This window comes from Phragmites australis, chromosome 4 (genome assembly GCF_958298935.1).
Source record: "Phragmites australis chromosome 4, lpPhrAust1.1, whole genome shotgun sequence".
Lineage (NCBI taxonomy): Eukaryota > Viridiplantae > Streptophyta > Magnoliopsida > Poales > Poaceae > Phragmites > Phragmites australis.
In genome coordinates, this window is record NC_084924.1 from 13917740 (window position 1) to 13927796 (window position 10057).

General features: G+C 41.4%; 1 protein-coding gene across 2 annotated transcripts; it reads left to right on the forward strand.

Annotated features, from left to right (window-relative positions):
- Positions 1-980: 980 nt before the first annotated feature.
- LOC133915755 (membralin-like protein At1g60995) lies at positions 981-9665 on the forward strand. 2 transcript variants are annotated; one of them, XM_062359045.1, is made up of 14 exons: positions 982-1596; positions 2532-2594; positions 2784-3206; positions 3588-3669; positions 3810-3871; positions 4965-5059; positions 6816-6895; positions 7104-7187; positions 7441-7557; positions 7663-7748; positions 7872-7978; positions 8253-8344; positions 8454-8530; positions 8870-9665. In XM_062359045.1, the coding sequence occupies exons 1-14, from the start codon at positions 1432-1434 to the stop codon at positions 9329-9331; spliced, it is 1995 nt and encodes a 664-aa protein (XP_062215029.1). In that variant the 5' UTR covers positions 982-1431; the 3' UTR covers positions 9332-9665. The 2 variants fall into 2 exon arrangements, with proteins under 2 accessions (XP_062215030.1, XP_062215029.1); XM_062359046.1 differs by lacking the exons at positions 7663-7748; positions 7872-7978; positions 8870-9665 and having other exon boundaries at positions 981-1596; positions 8454-8520.
- Positions 9666-10057: the final 392 nt, after the last annotated feature.

A 10057-nucleotide genomic window follows, 5' to 3' on the forward strand; every position in this document is an offset into this window, starting at 1 on the left:
GAGCAACCTTTCTAGATTGTGTTTTTCAAAGTATTTTTTCCTAATTTAGGGATAGTTTTCATGTGGAACACAATAAAGTGCCTAAAATATCCGCACATGTCTTATTTATCTAATGACGGTTATTAAACCTATCATACAATATAATAGATATGTGTACGAAGGTACTCTATCATCAGAATATACCATATTTCTAGTAAATCTTTAATTATTAATTATCAAATCCTCATCACACACTTTCTTAATCCATTAATACCCCATACACGTCATAGACTTAAGCTTGTGGCGATGGTGGCCACATTTTACCAAAGTTTGTACGCCAAAGGTGTGGTCAACCACAACTTTTGTGGTGAAAAATTGGTCACAACCATTGTGCCAGACTATTGTAAAAAGATGAGTCTATGACATGTAAAATAGATAGGAAATCGTGGCATGCCATAATCCCACAACAAAGCCTATAAATCAAACACCAATCATAAATAATCAAACTTTTGGTAAGCAATCAAATAGACCCTCCAGGCTACCCAGTGTATATATTTTTATGTTGTTATATCCAAGATTGTCACATCACAAGAAGATAATGCATTGGATACATATATATATCAAATGCATTGTATTATGCTATTATTTTTTAATCTTCTAAGACAATTAATTGTTGTTGTATTTTGTCTATGAGATTGTACCCAAAGCGTTGGATTTTGTGTTAAAGTTGTATCTTATATAAAATAAGATACACATTTTTTCTCTTTCATATTTAATTCTTTTGCCACATCAATAAAAAAATTGTATGTGACACATAATGAATGTGCATTATACCACCATAGGAAGTAGCCTCAGGAGCTTCTAGGAAAATTTTCACACTTATAACTCCAATATTCTTTGTCATAATTTTCTCAAAACTAGTGTACCATGGTTAGACTACAAACGAAACGGACCTACGTTTCGATTAAAGGATGGAGTGACTATCCAAACCTTCTCCAACAAAGGTTTTTCCCACACAAAACGTCCGTCGTCCTCATCCGCTCGCTCAGCCATCCAGATTCCAGACCCAAGCTAGCCAACCAACGTGCCGAGCCGGCGGCAGCAAAAATTGCTGCGTGCGCCCCGCCGCCTACACACGCATCGCCAACCCCATTCCCCAAGAAAACTCCAGAGAGCGAAGAGGGGGGGGGGGGGGGGGTGGAAGCGAAACGTATTAAACTCACGCACGCATCACATGCGCACAGCCCCGGAGAAGTTCAAATCCCGACTCACAAACCAATTTCCCCAGCATCGAATTATAGCGGGCGGGCCGCTTTTCCGCAACGGTTTCCCAAATCCAAATTCCGAATTCCCAATCCCGGTCGAATCGAAGCGTCCGTCGTGGGTGAGGAGGGCGGCGCGGCCCTGCTAGGGTTTGGAGGCGAACGGCGCCGGCGCGGGGGCGGGAGGGGGATGGATCCGGAGCAGACGTTCCTGCGGGTGCACGCGCGCCTGTCGGGGATGCTGTCGCAGCTGCTCACGCTGCGGATCCGCCTCGCGCTCGAGTACCTCTACCTCGCCGGCGCCGTCGCGCTCTTCTGCCTGCTCGTCGTCATGCACACCAACTTCGTGCAGCAGGTGAGAATCTTACTAGTGTCGTGCCTAGCCTTTCTGTTGCTGGTGATGCTGTGTGATTGGTGCGACCGGTATGGCGCTTCTCGGGGGCTTCTGTTGGCGCAGCCACCGGGTTTTGGGTGGGGAATTCGTGCCAGCTTCTACAGTGGCTTGATTCCGCGGTGCTATTATGCCGCCAATCCGATGAAAATTGGGGAGACAGAGCTATCATCGCTGCTGCGCTGATGATTATTTTGCGACCAGAATATGATAAACTTTTGCCTTCCCATCCTCGTTTGCTGTTCTTCCTTACAAAGGTCGTTTTAGATATATGCCTGAACATGCTATTGTGGTATTTAGTTTGAACTGCAACGAAATTTTTTTTGAAGTTAATCCGTAATATTTGTGTTTACTTCCCGTTCTGTTCATTACTAACATTTGTGTTCTGAACATGCTTGTGCTCTGTTCATGATCTCATTGAGTTGCTGCAAGGTTGAATTGAGCTAGTCAAATTGATCTAGTTTATCTATCCTTATACAAAGGATTAGTGTTGCATGAAACTGAGAACAAAAAAAATACTTAATGAACTATGATATGTGTATATGCATATAGCACAGACCGCACATCATACCAAGCAAGGGCACACAATTATAACCTTAATCATCTAAATAATCTGTCTACATCACTTTATACATCTAAAAGCGGGTTCTCTATAATTCACATAGTCATGTGAACTAGGTAAAAAGTGAAAGCTGATAGAATTTTCCACACAAGCTGGAGCTGTGTAACACAAAAGCCTGGGTTTGGAAGAAAAAGAAAGAGTATCTGTAGGAAAAGAAAAGAATGAAATCCTATGTGATGGACTCAGTTCCTAGTTCTCTTTGATTTTGTTGTCAATATATCTTTGTACAGTGTTTATTTATAGCTTCTCATCTTTGAATTGTCTTTTGCATGCGAAGCCGGGCTGCTCAAGTGAGTTTTCAGGAATTGAATTTGGAGAAGTACAACTTGTCCAAATCAAGGTACGTGTTGGTGTCAGGTTACTCTTTGCATTTGTTGTTGAGTCTTAGCTACTGTGTAAACTCATGTTTTTTTTTTTCTTTCCATTCCTCGAAGATAATAACGTTCCTTGTGACTTTTCCTGTTTACACTACTACTAAATGTTTTTTTATTGGTGTCAACTTTAACTTTTCCCATGGTATGAGTTGTAGATTATCAGTGGGGGACTATGGGCTAGCAGAGGTGCTTCTTACATCATGGATCTCCAGAACCTGGGACGTTCAGCTGAGAAAATTTTAGAGGTTAATGGTGATAAGTTCAATATATTGGCATTTAAGTTTTGGTCAACCTGGGTTGACCCTGGAGCTAGAAGGAGCAAGCTAATGTTTAGAACTTGGAAGGGAGACAAAGAATTTGAGCCTCAATCAGAGAATGCAGCTGACACAACTGTTACCACGACTATTCCAGGCGTACCAGACTTCAAGGCAGCTGGAGAGGATTCTGTACACCATCCTTTATCTGCTAAGGAGTCATCTAAAGCAGCAGTGACATACTTTTTCAGAAAGTGGTACTTTCGTGTTGTCTCATTCTGGAGGAACATAAAGCAACTTTCAGAGAATACCCTTCAGTTAATGGTAAGAAGTTTGATGAGTGTTGTTTTAAACTGCCCTTTGCTTAAAACATCCCCAGAATATTATCCTTTTGTTGGTCCTAAATGGATCGTTCATTAGGTAGCGAAAAAGTTGTTGGATCATGGCCCTTTTGAGAAGCGCTTGTGAAGGTGCAAGTTAGTAGCATCTTAATTTCGAGATTTGTCTGACCAATACTGTCTGAATAATCTTCAATATTCAGATTAAGAAAAAGAATGCTCATCAAGATATTTATCCCTGCTGGGTTCCATGAAGTGGCATCGCATCATTTTTGTTTATGTATTCACTCGTTCATGATCTGTTTGTTGCTGGTTTTATGTATCACCTAATTAATCAAACATATTTTATTGATTATTCAAACAACAGGTCAGATCAAATTGGAATGACTTCCTCCGTATCATTAAGGATCTTCAACTACCAAGCATGGATCATCTTCTTTCGGTTATAGGTAATGTTTGCAGTAAGCTGGCCATATATTTTACCTCATCTTTGAATGGTGCTGCATGAACCTTGTTAACCTTGTCCTGTTGCTACAAACTCCCAGTATTAATTCTCTAACTTCTTGCTAGCTTATATTGTTTGTTACAGTGCAGTGGTTTGAGAGAAGAAGCAAAGTATTTGAGCCTACCTATTTATATGGTGTGGAGAAGGTGAGCCTCTTCCTGGGATACTGATATCACTTTGCCACTTTGGCTTCTTTAGTATGCATCTTGTTGATGAACTTCTTATTTCTTAGCACAATAAGAAGATAACTTTTGCTGAACGTGATTGGAACTTTTAGGCCACTCTTAGGTGAGAAATTGTATGTATGCAACCAGTCGATCCTCAGCTGGTAAAAATGCCATCGAAAATTACTAATTGTAAATATGCCACTTCTTGACATCTTTAGGGGAAAATGCCATTATGAGGATATTGTCCTTGAATCCCAATAGTACCCTTGCCGTTCCTTCATCCACTTCATATCCTTACAAACTTTAGCACACTTGAGTGTCCCTCCACTTCTGCTTCAGCACCCTGTCCTCCAGCGAGGTCACAATACAACCTCCACCAACACCAGTGCAGCTGGAACAAGATGGAGGTGATGTGATTGAGTTCCATATCTGATGCTGCCACATGAACGGACACTGATGATTGAAGCTGCAGGCTTTCTCTGTCAACCATCATTGCTCTCCAAGCTGCCACTTGCCTTACCTGGCCACTGCATATGTTCACTATCCGGTGCATCCCATGTTGTCTCAACACATTGGAGAAGTGGCAGGCTATTGCTGTCCAGCGCTGCTTCTCGCTGAACTTTTGCTGTGCACTCTGAACAGCCACAAGGCCTCGCCAGCCTTCACCTTGGCATGCCAACTACCCACAGCACATAGAGCAATAACCTGGAAGCTATTAGATGAAATCACCCTTCACAGCACATTGTCGGAGAGGCACTATGGATGTTTTTTTTCCTTCTAATTTTGGCAACAAAACAAACAACAGTCATTTTGACTCAGTGAAAACTCTAAAACTTAGACTCGGTGAAAGAAGTTCGACCTTGCTAGAGTGGTATAATCACCCAAGAAATAAGGATGTTGAAAAGCAGTGGCATATAGTTTCTTGAATTAACTGCATGAAAGCCATGAGTTGGTTAAGAGAATTGAAGGACCCATGTATTCTTCCTTTTATGTTTGTACACATGTACTAGCTTTGTAAGTTGAACAGTATTCGCTCTAGGGGCTTTCTTATGTGTTTGTTTCTTTTCTGCAGGGATATTTCTTGCTTTCAGAAGGGGCTAAAATTCATCATGGTGTCCGAACAATCAATGTCACAATTTCTGCTCAAAATCCTTGCTTTGGAAATAGGTTGCTGTTCAGTCTTTCTTGAACTTCCTCCCTGTTTGCAATCTTTTAAACGGAAGTACAAATTGCAAGTGTTACTAGAGTATTAGCGTCTTTTCAAAAGTTGAAAACTTTGATATGAAAAATTTCAAGAGAAAACTCTTTCCAACCTTTAACATGCAAGCACACTGCATGTTGTATTTTTAAGAGTATTATTGATAGAGCCTGTTCTTCTCAGAGAATACCTGTGTTTCGCAGCCGGTCTTGGCTTGAGCAACCTGCTGGGAGGCCCCGTGATTACCCCTTGGTGATCACAGCAGAGGGGGAGAACAGAGAGGGAGGCGCAGGGAGGAAGAACAGATCAGAATAGAGGGGGAGGGAGAAGCAGCCGATAGGTAGAGAGGATAGAGGAGGAAGATAATCTCATTTATTGATTTGTTTGGCCAGAGGCCAGAGGGCCTCTCCTATATATAGCCGGCTGGACATGATCCCAGCTGACCCACATGATCTCCCGTATATCTATCTATATCTCTACTTTAAACTGAATCTATCTCTAACTCTTCATCTCTAGTTTAAATGAATCTATTCTATCTCTTAGTCTAGCCGAATTGAATCTAATCTCTAGCTGAACTATCAAACCTACCCTAGACTCTTCTAGCTGTGTGGTCACTGTTCACGCGCGTAAACAGTAATCCTGCACATAACAATTGTACCTTCTGGGATCCTGTGGAATTTGCAGCAGATAATACTGTTCACCTGCTCGTAATGGCACAAGACATTGCATATCGATACAAATGTTTCCACTTCTGCACACAGTTGTAGTCCATGCCAGTTTGCTACTCAAGCCGAGCGTAGCTCGGTTGGTACCGTCTCCCGACGAGGAGCGGACCCGACCGGGCTCGAACCTGGGCGTGCGCACGCTGGGGTGTCGCCCCTTTGCGGCCGCGTCCTAGCCCCCTAGCAGCCGTCGGTTGCCCCTCGAGGCACTCTCAGCCCTCTGTGCTGAGGGTGTGTGCCTCGTCTGTGAAAAAAAAAAGATTTCCAACATGCAGTATTCACCCAATATATTTCCGTCAAAAAAAAGGACGACAAATACTAGGTGGAGTAACACTTTTGCAGGTCTATTTGTTTTTCATCTTGAGTTGAATGCGACCTTTGGCAACATTGTTCTTGCACCTAGATAATGGGAACTGGTGTCATATCTAAGGGTTTGTTTGTTAGAGCTCCCCCTGATCCAATTTCTATGGGGGAAGTGATTCGCTAGGGAAGATAGTTATGTGGCTGAAAGTGATTCTCTATTGATTTTCTAGGGTAAACTCTATGGAAAAAGTGATTCTATAGAGGAAGTGAATCAAGGTAAGCTGGTTTTTCAGCTCTCAGCATCTAGTTCATTTAAGGCAATCACTTCCACAGAATCACTCTGGGAGTTAAAAACTGCAAACCGCCGTTTGGCAAAGCTCCCACTGATTCCACTCTGTGAGCTAGTCTGGGAGCTCTGCCATACATGCCCTAAATGAGCACTGTGATGATAATTCCTCTCATTTCAATCATGAAATATTCAGTGATTTGATAAAAGCTGTCACTTGTTTGCAGTTTGTATACAAAATGTGAGAAAGAAATTTCTTTCTTTCTATTTTCCTTCATTACCCTTCTCTAGTAGGTGTTTGGGATTTGTTGGTAGTTCAGTGGTTTGCGCATGTCCTCTATTTTGTACTTATACTATCCAATTGAATGTCTACAGCAGAATATCAACGCAAAAGTTCTACTGTTTCCTTTTCAGGTGGCAGCAGCTTCTAATAAACAGCATTGTTGGATATGATACTATACTAACAAACAGCTTGGTGAATTATCCTGGTCATGGTATGCTTCTGAGCCGATTGTGCCAGCCTTAATCGCTAGAATAATTCTACACAATTATCACATACTTGTTTCATAAACTTGGTTCGCGACAAAGTAACCACAAACTGGACTTGCTTGGAAGCTTGTTGAACTACAGTTTTTAGCACTTTGTGTAATTAGTTGCATTACCATTATAAACTAGTTGTTTGTACTTTTGTACAATGTGCAGGCTATCTATACAACTTTCAGACGAAGGAGCTTTACGATCTCAGTTATGGACATGAACCACCAGAGGGTCCTACAAGATTTGGAGGTTTGTATAGTTAAAATTTGTTTTCTCAATATGTTGACCTAACACCTATTTTTATTGATGCATTGAGCTATTGTACTATCAATGTTTTATACATTCCAACTGCTAAACTGCAATGAACTTTTTAATTAGAAAATATGGAACAAAAAATTCTTAATCTTGTTGCAGCCTTTTGATCACCTTTCATAACATACATAAGACTCCTATCTCCTCTCTGTGCTGATAATCTGATGCATTGCCACTTTGGTGTTTGCAGATTACTTTGTGACAAAATGTGGTGTCCTTCTAATGTCACTCTTTGTCTTTCTCACAACCACCATGTCTGTTTCATTTACTCTGAGAGAAACACAATCCCGCATGCTTAGGTTCACAGGTTTGTGTTTCTTTCTGTAGGTTGTGACCTTGGACTGCTATGTGCTTAAATTCTTATTTAGTTCACAATAATACATGGTGCATCGTTCTTCCTTGAAATTTTCAGTGCAGCTTCAACACCATGCACGCCACCAACTGCCCACTTCTCACTTGATATTCGTGCATGTCATCGAATCATTGGTTTTTGTTCCGGTATGGGAATATTCTTTGGTGTTTCAAAATATTTAAAAATTGTGATGAAAATGTATGGCTGCAGCCTGCAGGTTTCACTAAATATTTGCACATCTCACTCATTCTTTTCTTTGATCTTTGTAGATTATGATTGGGATACTCTTTTTTCTATTTGAGTTCTATGATGATCAGTTGCTTGCGTTTCTTGTTTTGACTCTTGTATGGTTATGTGAGCTATTCATGATGATCAGGTAATGTTTTCCATGGTAAATTGCTGGAATGCTTTGTGATTACTCTGCTCTATTGTGAGACTTCTATCCTTTTTAGGAATTACTTGGCTTTGCTCAGTAAAACTGCTGAGAGCAATTAAGATATATTTCAGGTTAGATAAAACTAAAAAGTGATCACTTGGCACGTGGAAATAGTATAATGCTGCTCACATGGATGCATTTATCAGAACCAATCTTGTGCAGAACAAACTTTGTTGAAGCTATTTAACATAAATTTCTGATCCTTATTTTGCAGTGTTCGGACATCTATATCGATGCAGTTCTTTCCACGCTTTTTCTTGCTGTATTTTCTGGTTTTCCACATCTACTTCTTCTCATATACTTATGGTATGTAAAGTTCAGTAGGTATCAAATACTTGATAGGGTTTTTCTGCAACTTACCTATTGAGTATTCCCTATTGTTGTAACATTTAAGCATTGATGTACTCTTTACCAGGCTTCTCGTATCTGGCTTTCTCTGCTACGGCTGCATTCATGCAGCATCTGATATTATATTTTTGGAACCGTTTCGAGGTAAGTTAAAATCTTTTTGTTTTTGTGTTTGTGTATTTCTCATTCTTATTTATCCAAGGCTTGAGACTAGCTTGTTTAATATTTTGCATGTAATTTCCTTTTCACATTCTTTTCCTTGGAAATTATCATGATACTACTAGATGTTTCTAAGGTTAATATCACTACGATATTTGTAGCTTCTGAACAATTCTTTGTATGTAACATTTGTCAACACTCAATCGGTTGATTCACTAGGGAGATGGATTAGGGTGCATATATTACATAAATAATGGGTTCATCATCTCCAACAGTTCCATGCCACCCATTATGTTCACTTCATATTGGCTTGTGGTGCTTCAGGTGCCAGCTCTCCAAAGATTCATTCGGAGCCGAGCTCACATTCACCAACAGACGGGTGTCCAGATTACATCCTCAACCATCTACACATCGACCTTACACATTGCTAGGGTAAATGTGAGGGACCCTGGCACAATAAACAATGGCCTTGGTGCTGCTCGTGAAGCAGATGCTCTATTGGTTCAGGATGAGTCTACCAGGAACCAGCAAGAGGGTCAACAAAATAGAAATACCGAGCCAACAGCTAACAACCCTCTCCAATATCAAGACCAAAACCCTCAGCAAGCTGGAAACGCTCCTGCAGACTCGGGCTCCCTGAATCCATTTGGCTCCCTTTTACTGTGGTTGTTAGGAGGCGGTGCTTCTGATGGCATAGTTTCTTTCTTTTCTATGTTCAGAGATGTCCGAGATCATGGTCAAGATTACACCGATCCACCTCGGAATGAAAATGATCAGGTGACATAGAATCATGAAGATGAAAGTGGAAGAGGATTGAAGATGAAATGGTACTCATGGTGGGTGATTGGGTGTCAGTAATCTATTTTGGCTGAGCTGATATAATACCTGAACCCCCTTCAAAAGGATAATGACGAATACTGATCGCAGCATATACAGACTGGTGTCGGCTTGACATATCATGTAAGTTGGTATCATCTGTTCATCCCTTTTTTAGTTAGTAGGTAAGGATGTTGAGTTGCATCTATTCATGGTATATGTACATTCCCTACCGCCTGAATGGGGATGCCCATTCTAGTCCTGTACAGAAATGTTCTTCAAAGCATTCTAAATGTTGTGCAAATTCTTTGTACTCCCATGGACGGGTGCTGCAACATGCTTGCAAATTAGTTCCTTCAAATTCTGGACCCCCCCCCCCCTCCTTTGCTGATTGCTGTCTCTCCGAAACTGAAAGGGGTGCCATTTTGCCGTTACAATATGGACATGGGTATCGGAGGGCCCCCTCCACCCTTTCCTTTGCTGATTGCCCCCTCCACCCTTTCCTTTGCTGGTTGCTGTCTCTCCGAAACTGGAAGTGGTGCCATTTTGCCGTCACAATGCACGAGTGTCCTGGCTTGTGGCCTTGTGATACTCTGGAGCATGGGCTTGTGACAGTCTGAGAGCAGCAGGGGTGCATGTACTGGTATCACTTAGCCGTTTCAGTGGGTCATCTCCTGCTAAAGAGACCACATAGGG

Coding starts and splice junctions, on each gene's coding strand:
- LOC133915755 (XM_062359045.1), top strand. CDS start 1,432: ATGGATCCGGAGCAGACGTTCCTGCGGGTGCACGCGCGCCTGTCGGGG. Junction 3,207..3,587: donor AGAATACCCTTCAGTTAATG/GTAAGAAGTTTG, acceptor TTCAAACAACAG/GTCAGATCAAATTGGAATGA. Junction 3,670..3,809: donor TCATCTTCTTTCGGTTATAG/GTAATGTTTGCA, acceptor TGTTTGTTACAG/TGCAGTGGTTTGAGAGAAGA.